Source organism: Acanthopagrus latus, chromosome 15 (genome assembly GCF_904848185.1).
Source record: "Acanthopagrus latus isolate v.2019 chromosome 15, fAcaLat1.1, whole genome shotgun sequence".
NCBI classification, from domain to species: Eukaryota; Metazoa; Chordata; class Actinopteri; order Spariformes; family Sparidae; genus Acanthopagrus; species Acanthopagrus latus.
Window position 1 is genome coordinate 13,238,506 of NC_051053.1, and position 18,570 is coordinate 13,257,075.

Consider the following 18,570-nt stretch of genomic DNA (forward strand, 5'->3'; position numbering starts at 1 on the left):
CTAACAATAGCACAGCCACTGAGTACAGTTTTTCCCACTCATTGCCTAATTTGTGGTGGAGCGCAACAGAATCAAGACCGACCGCCACATATTGCATTTCGGTTTTACTCAAAAATGCAGCGTATCCGTTCAGCTGCAATTTCTTTTCCCTGCTCTCCCTCCGTCTCTCTGACACTCACACGTCTCACACACACAGCCCCTCCCCTCCATGCACAAAGCGTGTGTCTCTATGAAAACGTCATCATCCATTGAAATAATAACGTGGAAGCTTGATATTTGGTGCAGACAGCTGGCGAAAGTCACGAGTTCATGAAAGTTTTGTATCCCTCGCCACCCCCCAACACAGCAAGCGCTACCTTTTTCCTTGAAAAGTACAAATGTGGTAGCATTTTAGACACAAACACAAATGATGCTTGCAAGAGGGTGTATCAGTGATGTGTAAAGCTGTACCGATCATGCTGTTGAGGGAGAGATCCTGAATCCTTTTCTGGTTTGGACCCAGTGGAGCTCCGCAGAATGACACAGGGGAGTAGAGCGGTGACAGACCCGAACTGAGACAAGAGAGGACAAGAGAGAGTGTTCATTAAATACGGTCTAAATCATGGCTAACTTCAGTTATTGAAACCAAGTGAATGGGGACTGATAAAGTAATATTGCTTTTGCCTGTGATGAATGTGGTCCACTTTTTCAAAATCTACTACATCGGAGGGAGAAAGCAGCATTTGTAGAGGATGACCTGTTTACCAATTCATTGTATTGATTAGATGCTGCTCCATAAAAACACATAAAAACATTTTCTTCAGTGAAGAAAATATTTTCATTACTGCTGCAAGCTGTGATTGACTTTATACACTCTGGGCTTGACCTATAATTGAACAGATACGGCAGAGTGAAAAATTTTCGTCTAAATAACTCAGCTTAATTTGTTTATACGTGCTCAGCGCACCGTGACAACATCACCTTGTAGAGATGATGTTTCTGGTATTATAATTCATGTCAGTCACGCCATGGATTTGTTTTGACTTTAAAAATTGAAAACTGATCACCAGGATAACAACAATCAAAAGGGAGCATCAGATAACACTTCATTTTAGATGTCAACAATTAGCTTTAATTTACTGACCCTCACAAACTGGTTGGAAATTAAGCTACAACAACTCACTTCATTTTAGTGGCCTGCTGAGGGGGAAGTAAGGCTCACACTAAAGGACTACCCCTAATCCTAACCCTAAGACTGCAAAGTCAGCTTCCATCACGCACATAAGGAGAATCTTCACAGATGTTCTCATCTCTTATCTCAAACCCATACACACTATAAGACTTGTAGAAATGTCACATCGCACACTACAGGAATATCCGGCGAGATGCAATCAACATGATGCTATTATCCCTCAACAGTGTTCTATACTAGCTAATGTCTGGCTCAAGGATGAGGACTGTTAAACGTTGCCTGGCAACACTGTCAGCTGTTTTGGGATATTGTTCTCATTGGCTGTGGTGAGAGTACTGATTTAATGACAATTGCAGTTATCTAGATTGTGACTTCTAGATATCGAATATGTTCGATATTTATTAGCCCCGATGAGTCTGGAACAGTTCAGGGGGGTTAAGACAGGATCTGTACATCATTCATATTAACATATAATCTTTTGGTATGAGCCGGACCTAAGACAGAAACTACTAGGAAATTAAAATGGCATAATGAGAAGAATTTAAACAGAAACCAGTTGGAAGGTTCCTGGAAATGTATAATTATGATTGGGTTAGGGTTGAATTAATCAGTGTGATAATCTGGGTGTGACTACAATTTTGAAATGTGTTGCTTTTTACCAAGAAATTGCTGGACCTGTACAATGACCTTTAAAATTAAGCGTCACCAGCAGCTGCCACTATCTTGAAACATCTACATGTTTGAAGCAAATAATTCCAAACAAGTCTATGATAAGACAATTCATCACAAAGTAACAAAACACACGCCAGCATGCCAACCTCTCTTCAATTCACTGAAGCACTGAAGATTTCTCTTGTTTGCCCAAAATAAATTCAGGTTTTGGTTCACTCACAGGCAGACAGACCTCTCCTTGCTTCACACAGGAAGACATTGAGAGAAAAACAGAAAACCGTCTCCTCGACAGCAGTGAGGGAGCGCTCGATAAAAGAGAAGAAGGGCTCATCAACGACAGCTTAACTCCCTGCACCCCTTACCTGCACTAGTCACATTAGACTAAATTTAGCTCAGACTTTTATGTAGTTTGAAGTCACTTTAGGTTACCTGTATTCAAACCTTTATCTATTACCTCTTCCTGCAACTTGTGTGTGTGTGTGTATGTATACCTAGGATTGGCAGCAGCCTTGGCGGTGTGGGCTTTGAGCTCCCACAGCATAGCTCTTCCATCGCTGACCATCAGCGCAGCGTTGTTTTCATTGACAGGGCAGACGACCATGCGGTATGGCCGGACCGTCTTTGTGACTCGGATGGCATCGCACTGAGAACGCAGGTCGTAGACGAGCTCGTGGACACTCTGCTCAGGGTCTGAGAGAGAGAGGAGGGGATGGAGTAAGAAAGTAGACATATAGAAGGAGATAAGAGTGGTAAAGAAAGGAGGGCAGAGAACGTTTGAGAAAACGTGGGGGAGTAGAAAAGAAAGAAAAATGGTCGGAGAAAAATTAGAAGGAATAGGAGCAAATTGGGGAACAATTGAAAGAAAGGGGTGACACACCGGGAGAAACAGGAAATAGAACATGTGGGGTAAAACATTAAGTAGTTGATGGTCAAGCAAACAGACAAAGTAAACAGAGACAGTAGTAGATAAAAGGTGGAGAAAGTGTGATTGGGAGACCGCAGGAGACAATTTTTGTGTGTGACAGAAAAGTTGAAGAGCAGAGAACAGAGATACAATGAAGGATTTACAGAGATAAGAATAAAATCAGTGAATAAATGAGAGTGAGTAAGTCAGAGGCTCACAAAAGCAAACGGCAGGAGAAAGAGAAATAGCATGGAGAGATAGCAGACAGCAGTAAGAGAGGGAGATTCAGTCATACAGTTGACCTATAACACTAAGCCAAAGATAAATGAGTGAGTAACAGGCTAAATGCCCATTGGAGCATAGAGAGAGACTACAGGCTGACTGCAGTGCAGTTTGGCTGAATGGATGATGACTGGGAGCCAGAGTGGTTTCTAGGTAAAGTACAATAAGCATGTGCCTGCATGCATGTGTGTAGATCTCCTTGGAGAGTTTTCATACCTGCTGCTTCTTCCTGAGTGGTAGTGGAGCGACACACTCGGAGAGTGATACAACCATTCTCATGGAGACAGTAGAGAGCGTCCCGTTGAGCGCAGGGAATCACCTACACACACAGAGATAGAGAGAGAAACAGGTGATGTTCAAGTTAACCAACTGTCTTTTGAAGACTGGTGAACAGCTGGTACTTAAGTTTGCCTGTACACACTGCATCCATGTGTCAAAACACATTACCAATATCTTAATGGCATTCTGTTTAACTCTGTACTGGCAAAAATGTTAGCAAGAGCTCAGCCAAGCTGAGCTAGAAGTCCTCATGTTGATCTGACGCGTAAACAAAAACAGTGCAAAATGATGGATAGAATAAACACAGTTTAAAGGCTGGAACCCAGGATTAGTGTCACCAACTCACTATCTAACCAAATGTGAAATATAACTAACAGTCTTTTTAGCTATTGTGTTCAATAATGTCCATAAACTTGTTTTTACAGAACATTGTGATGTCACCGTGAAATTTACCACAGACCTTTTGGATAAAAAATTTCATCACTTGATCTTTTTATTCTGTCAAACATGTGTGTTACAGTTTGTCAAAGTCTGCTTATGAATTCTCAAGCTATGGCTGAAAAAACATGTTTTGTGTGTGACTTTTGACCAGCAACACATGATCATTTCATCCTTGAGTCCAACTGGACAGCTGGGCTAGATTTGATGAAATTCCTCCAGGCATTCTTGAGATGTCTAGCTTGCAAAACAGACAGACAGACAACATGAATACATACATCTCTGGCAATGGCCAGTGCAGAGGCACAATAAAAAATACTTAAACTGAGGAGGCTGGAACCAAAAGACATTTGGCGATTTTGGCTGAAAAGCAAAAGCTGTCAGAAGATGCAGAAGTCAAAAGATGCGAACTGTCTGCCAGTGTACCACCAGACTACGAGGCAGGTCCTTTCCTCAGGCTGTGAAACTTCTTAGCCTCATCTTAATCCTGGAATTTAAAGCTATCATTGAACCATTTGGAGTACAGGCATGGTTGTGGGCTGTTTTGAAAGGTTACTTTTCAGAAGCTCTGCAAGTGCTTTTGGCATTAACCTCTAAGAGTGCATTTGCTAAATGTTTTAATGAAAGAATAAGCCTGCAGACAACCTGTAGTTGGCCTTTTTAGCTGGAAAACACAATGGGTCCACTCTAATGTTATCTTATATGGTCCAAGTTCAAATTTAATAACAATATCACTGAAAGTGTGTTTGTGCTGTCTGACACACTAGCCAGATGCCGTGTGCCATAAAGGGACATCAACTTGCATTTTGTTGTGCAATCCAGCTTAGTGAACTCTCAGCGAGTGAAACAAGCAGACGGCATTCATTTTGACAGGCTTATGTAGAGAGGATCAACTATACTCAGCAACATCATGAAGGTGAACAGACTGGCAACGCTCAGTTTATTTTCAAATTTCAAGGTTAAAATTTTAAAGTGGCAGTTTCAGGACTTGTAGAGCATTTTGCTTTGATCACTCTAATCAGTTTTGGTGTTCTTTCTCTGCTAATCATTTCAAATCCAGATCCCCACCCACTGCATCAGTTGGACAGCTACTGCACATGTACCTGATGTACTGGCAACCCTGTACATTATGTATGTGCCACACCCGACAGCGTGCAGTATAGATGTTCTTGTGTCTTTATTCCCCTGTTGTTCCTTGGCTCTGTTACACTCCGGCCTGGCTTTTGCTGAAGCTATGTCATCAGTCATGCAAATTGGCTGCGTGACAAGCACTTTATAACACTTAGAGAAGGGAGGCATCGGCTGGACAGAGCTGAGTAATACCCCTCAGACCCCTGCTCTGTGACTTCAGGTCTTACTCTGTGACTACAAAGGCTTGTTCTCTGTCTTTGTACTGTTTAACCATGGATCCATTATTTAAAACAAGATCACTGACAACCCCCCAAAAAGTATGATTTATGGAAGTAACATAAAATAGAACAGACCACACTTCCCGCACACAGAAAATGTCAACTGACAGCAATGATAAACTGAGGAGCAGTAAACTGGTCCATGCACGGACAATTTCAAGGCTATATATTTTAAAGGGCACATTATGGCTCAAATAGAATAGAGGCACCACTATGAAAACTATAAGATCCACTCAGCAAAATGCTAAGCCTCCACAATGGTCACTCCCTCACAGACAGCCAGACACGGAGCTGGGAGAGAAAGCAGAGTGAGCAGAGTGACATTAAGAGACAGTCTCTGCTCTATTACTGGCTCTGCAGCTGTGACAAATCCTTTATCTAATACCCCCACAGCATTCATCAATTTTCAATTACAAATCCAGACTCCAAAAGAAGGGAATTGGCACATAAAGGTCACAGGTGAACACAACTAAAGAAAGGAACAAGAATTGAGATGACGAGTCATGCTGGTGAGATTTTTTATGCTGTAACTATGGACTGCGTGACTCTGCGGTGCAGTTGTCAAACCTTGATGAGGTGAGCACTGCGAGGGATGACAAAAAGTAGAGAACTTTATCATTCATGGCAGGGAGAATTGGCTTCCTGGAAGAATAATCCATAAAAGATTTGGGTAAAGCCCTGCGAATAATGCAATAAACGTAGAAACTTTGCACCGGGTTCATTTGAGGGGAGGAGAAAATGTGATGTAGGAAGCGTGTTAGAGAGAGACGGCACAGCACTGCTTCTATTTATCACACTGTGACCAACTAAGACGTCGAACTAACATTGTGTGAGTCATCTTTGTCACTTTCAAATGGACAGCAACAGTGTCTCACCATCAAATTGATATTTTCACCTTGAAAAATTAATCTAATTGGCAAATGATTCACCTTGTTTACACCAAAAACAAGATTAACTTTTCTGAAGTGTGCAATTTCCACAGATTCCATCAAGTCTTACCAAGATCCTCATTAAAGATAATTTGCTGTACATATATGCAGCACCTCACCTGAATGAAGGGCACCCCAGAGCGTTCGATGGCCACCACGCCCACCGTCTGGCTGAGCTCCAGGTCCAGGATGAGGATCTCTCGGGGATAAAGTAGCAGCATGTGGTTCCTCTTGGATGGCAGGTAGGACAGCTGGAGACAGTCGTTCAACGTCACCGCCTCCGCACTAACAGCACCATAAAGCACAGGAGGGTGGAAAAGCACACAAAATAGAAAAAGGAAATACGATTTAGTGTCACCCTACTTTCTTTGAAGGGAGAGTTCTCACCAATATCAAAAATACACACTCTTCTTCTTATTCATCCATCTAGATTATTTCGATTTGTTTTGGAGATACTGGCCATAGAGATGTCTGCCTTCTCTCAGACATAACAGAACTAGATGGTGCTCACAGCCCCCAAAAATATATTTTGAAATGAAGGTCCAGATAACAGGATATATTTCCAGCCTTATTCTTTGGACTTCACCAGAGATAATAAGGCTCTGCTGTAACAACACATGCTCAGGAAATATGCAAATATGATGAACACCAGCGAGATGATGGGTAAGAAAGTCTTTAAAAAAGTCTAATAGTTTATTAAGTTTAACAAGAAGTGTCTTACTTCTAAAATCAACTTGAAACGTTATTCATGCCTTCCCATAAAGAGGGTTGAATAAATTAGTTATTACTGCTGTGATCTCTGTGAGTCACAGACAAATGAGGCAGAATTTGAAATTGGTCTGAGGATGGGAGGCTGATGAATTAAGCAGGTATTGGCAGTGTCAGACAAAACTCTCTTCCATGATTATAAGAGTCCCAGAAATATTCAGCTACGCCTGTTTGCTGTAACTTCTTTTATGTGTGTTTAAATTAATTACAAATTCTATTATCCAAGGAAGCAGCCAAGCTTGATCTCTCCATGTGACAGCAAAGCAGTGACGCACACAAGAAGGAACAGAGGGGCTGATTTTCACTGAATCTATGAGCAGGTCTGTAGCTATAATTCATCTCTACGGCTTTACTCCTTCAGGTCACTATGAGATCAAATAAAGGAGAGACACAATGAAGATCGTTATCACCCTGGGCATAGCGTAGCAGATAAAATGGACTCAAAAAGGGGAACCCTTAGGAGTTACTGAGCTAATTCACACTGTAACAGCTTACTGAAGTCAGGCAAGCCGGAGTTTGGGGCTGAAATATCGGTGCCACCAAAGGCAAAACACCAGAAAGAAACAACAAAGGAGATTTCTGTGTCTTAGATGCAAAAAAAGAAGCAGAAAGATCTTCAGAGAGAAAGAGGAAACCAGATAAGAGGGAAGAAAGTAACTGAAAACCCTCCCCAAAAATTCTGCTGTCCAATTTCCAAAACATCACACAGTCCTCACATCTCTCCCTGTTTGGAGTAAATAGGAGTGAAGCCATCAGCAGTCAGTGGATCATACATAGTTATACATTGGCACATGCACAAATGTGCTCTTACGGAAAGTGCGAGTTGAATAAGGTGTGTTTGATAGCACAGGAGGGTACCTAAGAGGACTGAAGTTTCAAAGAACTTACTGCTCCACCTACTATTTAATCATCTCAACATTAATTCCCCAAAGGACATTAAATTCAAATATAGTGTTTATACATTATGTAGTCACTTCAGCTTCAGCTCCTGAGGTCTAGACAATACTGAAAAAACTGATACAACTTAAAACTGGCAGCCAAGCGGCTTTTGCGTAAATCATGACTTTGGCTTGGATCTGCACATTGTGCATAATTAGGTTTTATAACTGAGGCCCTGCAGTCTTGGCTAAGAGAAGACCAGCAGCAGCTGGAAATGGAAAAGGGGACAAAAAAAGAAACCACTAAGCTTCAAACACTCATAAATCATTAGTTGTCTAGAACAGACAAAACACTGTTTCTACAAAATAAAACTTGCTCACTTCAATTGGTCAGGCACTTATTGATCTATAGCCAGCTGATCCTTTGTGATTTTCATTTTTTTTTTATAAACTTTGTAAATTACAGGGTTTAACTGGGTGCTTCCCTTTCCTCTGAGGGGAACATGTCTGTTAATTATTAATTATTATCTTTAATTTAACGTTCATTAGATTCCATTTCGTCCCTGCACTTCTAGCCTTCAATAAATATTTTAAACTAATTCACTAATCTTTAGCTTCTGAGTATGGAATTTCTGTTGCTTGGTGTCTCTCAATCAAAAAAACAAAAGACGCAATTAGTGTGGAATTACAGATTACAGATTTCTCAGGATTTTAACACTGTTGGAAACATTTGGGATGATGTAAGTGCACAACTCAAAATAAAGATATAAATATGGTCTAGTTTCAGACACAAACATGTGAACATGTTAAACATTTTATCTTTAAATATGTATTTATAGTTATCATCATTAATATTTTAATGATATCAAACCACATTTTTGATACCATCTATGCTCAGGGTACTTTTTGCTGCAATAGCCATTCAATGTATTTATATAAACAAATCTTGGCGGGGTCTGCCATCCCCACACTGAATTTAAATGGCCTTTACATAGAACATGTATTTTACCAATGTTATTTTTACTTAGTCACTCTTTACAGTCGACTGTCTTTGCACCATGTCAGGGCTGTATTAAGTTGCTGCCAATGCAAACGTAAAACAATCTACCACAGCGTCACATTAAAAGCATTCATTTCCTTATTCTGAAGCAGTCCCAGGAAACTGTGGTTAGCGATCATTGAGCTTTTACAGCTACAGTGAACGGTTAGATGGTGGCTGCAGTCACACCTTTCTTACAAATGGCTCTTCTGTAAAATTGCAGTTGGCATGGCACATTGTTTTAAAAGTCGGAATAATCTGGAGAATGAAAAGCTGGTATCTTCACTAAATTTGACATTAGAAACTCACAATTGTGTTGGCAAGCCAATATATAGGATTAGATGACTTTTTTTTATAGCTGGTATAATGAGCCACTGATGCATTTCTCACAAACAAGCTGCTCAATTAGTTTTTTTTCCCTAAAGAATTCTGGGATCTGGAAAGTTAAACCTTACATGAGGTTAGAATGATAACAATTGCTGTCTAAAATCTTTAAGATGGCAAATTGTATGTCTTTGTGAATAATGTATTCATTATTCTTAATAAATTCCATTATTAATTTGTATTAATCATATTATTAATATATTCCATTTACTTTGTCCTTGTGTGTTTCAGTGTAAGGACCAGGCATATGTGAGCGTAAGTGTGAAGCTAATATCTGTTGTCTTGATAAAAGGAACAAATTAAATAGTTACCTAATGAGACATTAATGTGCAGGATATTCTATTATATAAGAGGTTCTTGTTTAAACACCCATCTATCAACCACAAGCAGATAGAGCCGAAGAGGGAAGATACTGTAACCCTGTACATGATAAACATCCAAAATTGACGCAAAAACAGGGGTAACTGAAGGAATACAGCAATTATATACTGTGTGAAAGGTGACGGAAGAAGGTGTCAATTACCAACACAAGGCACGGAGACTGAAACGGACACACGAGGGAGGCAAGATAAAGAATAAAGGCAAGTAAGATTAATGGAGTGTTTGTTATTACGGCTGGTTGGGTGGGTGGACAGAGAGGCAGGGGTGCTGCCGCTATAAATAAGCCTGACAGTCTCAACCGCTCAGGCAGGAAGCTGCCAGTACATCAAAAAAGCCTTTGGTTCCTGATCTGTCTAAACTTTGTAATGTAATGCCTTACACAATTTAACAAGTTTGTCACTTAATTAAATAAAAATTAGGTCTGCCACTACTTCTTACGTGTCTCTGTATTGGAAGGCAGTGCAGTAAATCTGCCAAATGATCAAATCTTTCACTATTCTTCCGGGAAATCTAGGCCCTTCATTTCCACACTTATCTTGATTTATCACCAGATGTAAAGTTAATTCATTTGACACTTTCTATCCAGAAAAAGCTTAAATTTGAACACAGTCAAACTGATCAGCGTCAAACTATGATGGAAAAAAGGGTCAGCTGTACATCAAACGCTCCACTCAGTTGAACAAAACAAAAGAAAAACAGAAAATATGATAAACCTATTATTGAACTTAGATATGGAAGTCTGTTATATTATCCTAATACAGAAACATAATTTCTAGCAAATCCCTCTGGTGTGATAAATAGTTTTCTTATGTGTAACAAGTAACAATGCACTTTCAACAGGTCAGTGAACTTGATGAAAAAGATGGAAGAGAGGCACACTTTACAGAAAAAAAGTATATCCAATAGTGCTAAGTAGCAGCATTTCAAAATCTTAAAACAGACAGGCTTATTCAGTATTTTGTTAACGTGTTCACTAGACTCCATATTTTGCTTTGCTTTTTACACTCAAGCAAGACATAGACAGTGCCTGCATGTGTCGTCCGGCAGAAGAGGGCATAATGCATGCTGACAGGTGCACATTTAGTACAGGTCAGGGGCACATACAAACAGTGTAGCTGAAGATGACCTGAGCCTCATAAATTAAATTGCTCATTGCTCATATTATCTCTCGGGACTCTGTTTGCATAAACCTCTGTTAAGGTGACCCAGAGCGATGCCCTTCAGTCCCAGTTGCCAGATTAAAACTGGAAAGGGCCTTACTTGAAATGCAGACAAGGTTATGGGAGAATTCAAATTCGCTTATTCACACTGCACAAAAAACCCTCTAACACCTACTAACACCTGGCCTTTGTCTTCAGTGTGAAAGGATACAATCGCCATTCATTCCCAGGTCAAACGTCTGTGTAGTACTCAAGGGTCTTTGGCACATAAAAATACGTTTATGCCCATCTCCATTCAAGCAGTATTGTTCCATGTTGTGTAAAACTAATATATGGGCAAGACTAATTCACCAAATTTGAAAATGGTTCACAATATGCTGAATATATATTCATACATTTTAAAGTAACATTACAAAGAAATTGGCAAGTTGTCTAATTTTGGTGCCCAACACAGTTGCTGATTGGAAAACCACTATCACAAATACAAATCCCAGGTCTGTAACAATTTGTCAGATGTAATGAAGGTGCTAACTAGAAACAACACTCATGATGTCACAACAATGTTGTGTTGAAATCTTACTGTTGAAGTAAACATGCAAGTAATGCTGTGATCAACACAATTTTGAAGCTGTTATTTTGAGATTAAAAAGTTACATAATGTCTCTTTAAAATACAACTGAGAACATAAATGCTTAATAGAGGTGCTTACGTGGGTTTTTCATTGATGATGAGCACTTTGACCTTGTTAAGGGCCTTCTTGGCGCCGGTGGGGGCCGGAGCAGCAGCAGGCGCTGGTTTGGTGTGGGCGGGGCTTGCATGGGGGCTGGCGATGTAGACTTTTTTGCCAGCACTGCCTGGTGGCTTGGAGTGGGTAAAGTCTGTGATAAAGACTATCCCTTCACTGGTCAGCACTGCCAAGAGAGACAGAGAAAAAAAACATCCAAAGATGCATCTGGTTGTCCCAGCTGTTGTGTTGGCAGCTGTGCATCTGCCACTTGAAAAAAATGTCTGTTTTCTTCTACCTCTGCTTCTGAAAATTAGGTGTTACCAACGGTAACATATTTGAATGCCATGCATCTTTCTAAAGGTGGCACAGTGTTTCTTATATCTGTTGATATATTCAGCAGTAGTATTGACGTTCATTCCATACTGAGCTTGTAGAACCATAAATCTAGTGACAGATTAGACACATGCACATGTGGGCAAAAGAGTCAGAATGTGAAAACATGAATAAGTTTAGGCTGAGTCAGATGTTGTTCACCTACACGCCATGTTGGAGGGGTCAAAGGGATCAAAAGAAAAGGAGAGGATGTTCTCAGCGTAGCTCTTCTTCCACAGCTTGGTGCCTGTGTCTCCGTTCCACAGAACGATGTAGTTGGGAGGATGGATTGCCAAGAGCAGATCGCGAGACGCATCTTGATTCCACAGCCACTCCAAGTCTGGCAGAGAAAGACAAGAAGACAGAGAGCAGAATGTGGGAACGAAGAGGATGGAGGCGTAGTATGCGCCAGGGAAAAAGACAGAGAATGATGGTAAGAGCATCTTAATGAAAACAAATGGCCAACAACAGAGCAACAATTCAAAGTTTCTCATTGGCAGTGCTGCCGGGGAAATGTCCCCTTCCAGCACAGTGCTGTTAGACAAAGCATCAATCCAAGCCTACGAGGAGGGGAAGGGTTGAGATCTCATACCCTGGATAGGTTTGGAGTGCTCCTGGATCTCACAGTGAGCCGTGCCGCTGACCACATCCCACACTATGATCTTTCCTGAGGCATCACCCGAAGCCAGCCGCAGACAGTAGGGAGAGCTCACGTTGTGGTAGTAGTTTTCCCTGGACCATTTCACCTAGCAAACACAAAATCGCAAAAGACATGCTAAGCATCTGGCAGTCGCTATGGAAACACTGCAATATTTCCACATTTTGTTGCCATTTGTTTGGATAAAGTAAAAAAAAAAAAAAAAACAGGCGCTGAGAATAACACTAATTAGTTCCAGAGCAAATACTCTTTTCTTAAGGAAAGTAATATCCCGAAGGAATTTAAATAAGGCTTTACCACAGCACTGAAACTGCTCGCACTAAAATAATCACACTTAATTATGATGAAAACAGGGTCTAAAATCTTGTCCTCCTAGAGCAGTATTTGATACCACTGACCCTTATTTCTTAATCAGTAGTCATGAAAAGTTGTCTGGTCTTTCTGACTGTGTTGTTCAAAACATCCTTCAAATGGAGGAAGTTTTATGTCAGTCTTGGTCTTGATCACATGTCTGAGAAACTGGACATTTTTTTTGAGGTTTCACAAGGAAGCTTGCTGACAATGTTTGTTTCCATAGTTATGCAGATGACACACAACTGTACATCTTCGTCGAACAAAATAATACCACAGACTTCTTCTTTAATCCTTGTGTTTTGGCAATAAATAAATGGATGAGCAATTAAAAAAGTTATACAAGGACAAAACTGAGTGTCTTCTCATGCTGTTTGATAAGCTCTAAATCTACTCCCTCGGACAAATTAGAGGTCTTATCTGAATGTTACCCTTGACTTAGATCTAAGCTTCAAGTTCCACATTAAGAAGGTGATGAAAAGAGAATTCAGAAACCTCAAACATATCGCAGATTTGACTTTTTACAAATAGAAATATGTTAAAAAAATTGTATTTTTGCCTTTAATAATCGCCAACTACAGGACATCAAGTGGAGAGAGCATATACGTCTGGTGGTAGCTTCTCTGCACTGACTACCTGTAAACAATAACAATCAATTTCAAAGGTCCCTCTCCTTATATACAAGCTACACTGCTGACTCCCTTGTTCACTGTTTGCCTACATGAATGCTGCAATCATTGAAGGTTTATTGAAGGTTCCCAGAATAATTTTAGAGAGAGTCTTATATCAAATACACCCCAAAGCTATGGAAAACATTACCAATAGACATCAGGTAAGCCAACGACAAAGTCACTTATATACAGTATTTACAAAGAACATTAAAAAAATGTATCTCTTCACTTCTGAAGAATCACACCATTAAGTCAGTCCTGACAGCTCATTTGAAGGCAAAGTTTCTCAATATGGGCTGTGCGCTGTGTGCATATCTCCATGGATTACAGTGTTTATAGCACCTAGACCTGCCTTTAAAAATATGGGACCTTTAATCATTGCATTTCATCCCTGTTTCTATGTACATTCTACATCTTTTTCATGTGAGGCACCTGATGCATGTAAGTTATCTGTTGTAAAGCTGCAAGCTAAATTTTTTCATACACGACAGATATAAAGATCCTCTCATTAACTAGTGCATATAAATGTGGGTTTATGGGACAACATTGAAATGCAACCAATGCTAGCTCAAGACTTAAAAAAGACAAATGAGTGTATGAACAAGCCGGTGTTTAAATAATTGATTCTGTCTCTGATGCATTTGTTCCTGAATAGGCGTGCTTTACTTTGGCTAGTGACTACTTTTTCTTCTTCGTCTTTTTTTTTTTTTTTTTTTATTCAGCAGGCTTGCTTGTGTCAGGCTGGGTGGCGGTGAGAAATGGCCCACTGCTGTGGCTGTGGTGCCTTACAAGATTAAAATGTGCTTCAGAGTGAGGAATGAGAGCCTCAGATAGAGCCCAGGCACTGATAATCACTGTAGAATTTATTGTCCATTATTTACCCTTCTGCAAAACACACAAACAGATACACTCACACATAAGCAAACAAACACACCCCATGGGCAAACACACATAAAGATTCAGGACTCTCTGTCAAAGCAAAGGCAACCTTTATTGGTGATCTGGTGTTGGCTTACAGAGAAGCAGTTGAATCTGTCTGCCAGAAAGGGAGGAAGACAGCTTCACTGAAGGTCATACAATACTGAAATTTATACCAGGTGATAACATATTATTCTTCAGCAGGTTTGTGTTTGTATGTTATTTAGAAAGCACAAAATCGTGCAAGAAATGGACATATATTTAATGGACATACAGTATGACATGCTGTACAGTAAGTGGGCCAAAGATTTTTGATTGGAGGTATCACATATTCAATACACACTTTTTGTGACTGAAAATGTAAACAGTACAGGCAAAAAGAAAAACAAGTGCCCAATACAGAATTTCTTCATCCAACATAAACTTAACACATTTTACCTTAACTTCTGTGTGGACTTTTTGTGTTTGTTTTTCTCCTATAGCTGTCCTTGAAATAAATCAAAGTATTTGTTGTGGCCTATGGATCATGGCTGCAGCTGTTGGTCAATTAACTGAATAGTCAATTATACATACACAAGAAATTGCCAACAATATTTACAACTGATTGAATGATCCATTCATTTTTCGGGCAAAAATAACACATTTGCTGTTTCCAGCCACTCAAATTAGAGGATTTGCCGTCTCACCCTGTCTATTTGCAATTTAATCCAGAAAATAACCATGAAAAAAGTTATTCTTGTGTTCAAAAGATGACTACAATCACTAGTCGCAGCCATACTATGTAGATAAACAAACACATGAAGAAAAAAGTGAACTTGGGAAACTCACCTTGACAACATTAGCTTTGTGCTTCTCCAGCACCTGGATGGTCTGGGCCGTCTTTGGATCGATGATGAGAATACTGGAGTGACATCCTTGAGCTATCAGGCCCTGCCAACCCCTTCAGTAAATGAAAGCCAGGGAGAATGATGGGGAGAGGAAAGTAACACATGAAGAAGGTGAATGATGGGGCCATCATTCTGTGAGAGAACGGAAAGTTCTTTCCACTTCAGAACAAAAGTGGGAGACTGAGCCAAGTGATGCACTATAATACAGCACAATTTCCAGATCTTTCCATTAAATATGGTATACATATCGCAAATTACTGCTTTCCACTCCATGCCCTTATCCATCTTTATATTTCAGTGTGCATACAATTTAGAAACTCATATATAGACTGTGCTTTCAAGAAGAGCTGCAACAATTAATTGATTAATTGGTTAGTTTTCATCTGTAACATTCATCAGTAAGTATTTAGATAGAATTTTCTCATTTTTAAAGAAAAAAAGTCAAAATCCTCTGATTCCAGCAGGTTTCTTTACTCCTCTACTACAATTATCTCAATGTCTCTGGGTTGTGGACAAACAAGATATTTGAGGATGTTCACTTGTGTTAGGGGACACACTGATGGGGGGGGGGAATCAACATAATAAAAAATAGCTGTTGCAATCCTACTTTCAAGTCTTAAAGCAAAATGCAGACTTTATTTAGGGCTGAAGCATTGTGTGATTGTAAATCAAATTAAAACAATCTAAACCTAAATCTCTTAACTATTATATGCGCAACAAATGCATACAATTCACATTTTCTCCACCTGATTGAGGTAAACAACATCGAGAACAATTGCACTGACAGTCTTCATCAGAGGTGATTAATATAAAGTAAGAGGTCTCACAAGTAAATACTGAAATGTGTGATAAATTAATGACTGGCAGCTCCATGTATGCGGAGAAAAACTGCGGAGTAAAACTAAGGCTTCCATAGATCAGGCCCAGCAAAATGTCACATCACATCACATCACATCACATGACAGCCTTCAAGTGTTTCTGTTTTCATGAGGAAAAATCTGCATTATCAGCATCGATTAACACTGAAATGTACCGAGGCAGAAATGAAGGGAAACAATGAAATGAAACGATGTACGACAATGTAATTAACAGGTCGTAAACATCCTCTGTCCGTCGCGCATTTGACTAAATTAACCAGCTAACTATAATGCTAAGGACAGAGATGCAGTACTTACCAATCTACGGCGGTTTTATTCTGTAAATTGAGAGTGCCAGTCAACGTCCGAGCCGCGAGTTTGATGTTGACAGTGTATGGAATCATTATTGTTGATCAGTATCTACGACACATTAACATTTGTTCACCAAAAGCAGCTACAGTTGATTAGCTTATATGGTTCGGCTGTGTTGAGGATTGTAACAGGAAGTGACGCGTTGTTTCGAAATGGAACGCCGTGTGGGAACAAAATCCCAGCGTGAAAGGGTTCCGACTTCTCACTGCACAGGAGCAAAATATTGAAATTGATTAATTATCTTACGCTTTCCCGGTAAAAATAGCATTTCATACGTACTATATTATATATTACCTCATGTTTGTATCTAGTTTACATCTATTTTACGATGCATAGTTACTGAAAAAATAAAGACACGTATTTTTCTTATTTTTGTCATGCTTGTCTTGCGACAATAATATCTTAATAGACTTTAGAAAGCATATATATATATATATATATATATATATATATATATATATATATATATATATATATATATATATATATATATATATATACACATATGCGCCGTAACTGATTTATTATATCAGTTACTGATTAAGATATATATATATATATATATATATATATATATATATATATATATATATATATATATATATATATATATATATATATATATATATATATATATATGATAAATCAGTTACGGCATCTTTAATTTAAACAGTTTTTATAAATGGAACCACAACTATTTTCTAGCAGCAAACATATGTGTGTGTGTGGATGCATAGGACTTTGAAATACTGATGAAACCTCAGGCGGATCACTGTGGCTACGCTGCTAGGAGCAGCATTCCGCAGGAAGGTGGTGATATCAAATTTTAGCCTGACGGGCTTGGAAGCAGCACACAGGGGAGATGAGGCTTTTGGCCATCACAGCTGTGAAGCTTAATTCTAAACTACCTCAAATAACTGTTGGCAGCTCAAACCATCAAAGTCTTTCTGCCTTTGATTTGGTGGCACTTTCTCCCTGCAGTGAACCAAGCTGGTGCGCTGGCTGGTGAAGAGCACACAGCCAGGACTCCCAGGACAAAACACCTGTTGTGGAGACTGACAACCTATACTTTCAGATCATGAACAGTTCTGAACATCTCAGATGACATTTCGAGAAAGATATATCTTTTATCTACCTACTGGGGCATATTCAACAAGACAAGTTTCCACAGTACTAACGCTGAAGGGCATTTCTTTCATTGTTGAAAGAAACCTTTTGAATGACAAAAGGTTAAATCTTCTTTGCTCATGGTTCATGGGTGCAAATGCAGAACTGATAATGGTGTTATTATAAAGCTAGTGGCCTCATTGATAAAACAATCAGTCTGGTTATGGCCTTTACCACGTACTGCATTTACGATCTATCAATAATACACTTAATAAGTATTTCTAACATTTCGAAATTAACAAAATGATTCTAATTCTCTGGATATATTGTAAGTTAGGTCCTTTATACATATCTGGGTATACAGTAGGGAAAGGAATTCCAGTCTTCTTAGAACTGCCTTGTGGCAGACAAACTAAATGAGCAGGTTCCATAGATTGCTTTGTCATATGGTTATTGGATTTTTGTCAGAAATTCCCTGCAGCTGTGTCCTGATTTGCATGTTAATTGTCAGTTTGTTGACTCAAGATTGCATCACCCTTTACATCCAGATTGTTTGACTGCCTGCCAGAAATCTTCTCCTGGTCACGGTTTTCTGCACATTCAATGTACACACCCAGAATCTGTCATATCCATCATAATTATTGGAGGACTGCAGTCGTCAGGAACAACACTGAGCTGATATAGGAATTATTATACAACTTCTGACTCTTCCCTAGCTTTGTTAATCCGAGACCTTATGTAATTTGCAGACTTAGAGGTAATGTGTGTGCATCTCATTTAAGCACTTGATCAGAATTTGTATTTTTCACTGCTTGTTTGATGAATTTGAAATCTTTCTTTCTTTGACGAGGAAGTGGAGTGGATGCACAGAAATTCAATTTATGCAGTATTGATATTCCCCTCTGAATGCATGAGACCAAGCATGTTTCCCAAAATGTCAGTGTCTCTTTAAGAAT

At 39.4% G+C, this 18,570-nt stretch overlaps 1 protein-coding gene across 1 annotated transcript in view; it reads right to left on the reverse strand.

Moving 5' to 3' along the window:
• wdr11 (WD repeat domain 11) overlaps positions 1-16,673 on the reverse strand; it is a 56,702-nt gene extending 40,029 nt beyond the window's left edge. Inside the window, exons 1-9 of the mRNA XM_037124388.1 lie at positions 16,454-16,673; positions 15,220-15,331; positions 12,386-12,539; positions 11,960-12,133; positions 11,404-11,605; positions 6,204-6,369; positions 3,246-3,348; positions 2,335-2,533; positions 451-551 (exon numbers count right to left, since the gene is read on the reverse strand). Coding sequence (XP_036980283.1) covers positions 451-551; positions 2,335-2,533; positions 3,246-3,348; positions 6,204-6,369; positions 11,404-11,605; positions 11,960-12,133; positions 12,386-12,539; positions 15,220-15,331; positions 16,454-16,539 — 1,297 coding nt within the window. The 5' untranslated portion in view covers positions 16,540-16,673. The remainder of the gene's footprint in view (positions 1-450; positions 552-2,334; positions 2,534-3,245; positions 3,349-6,203; positions 6,370-11,403; positions 11,606-11,959; positions 12,134-12,385; positions 12,540-15,219; positions 15,332-16,453) is intronic.
• Between the last annotated feature and the right edge of the window lie 1,897 nt (positions 16,674-18,570).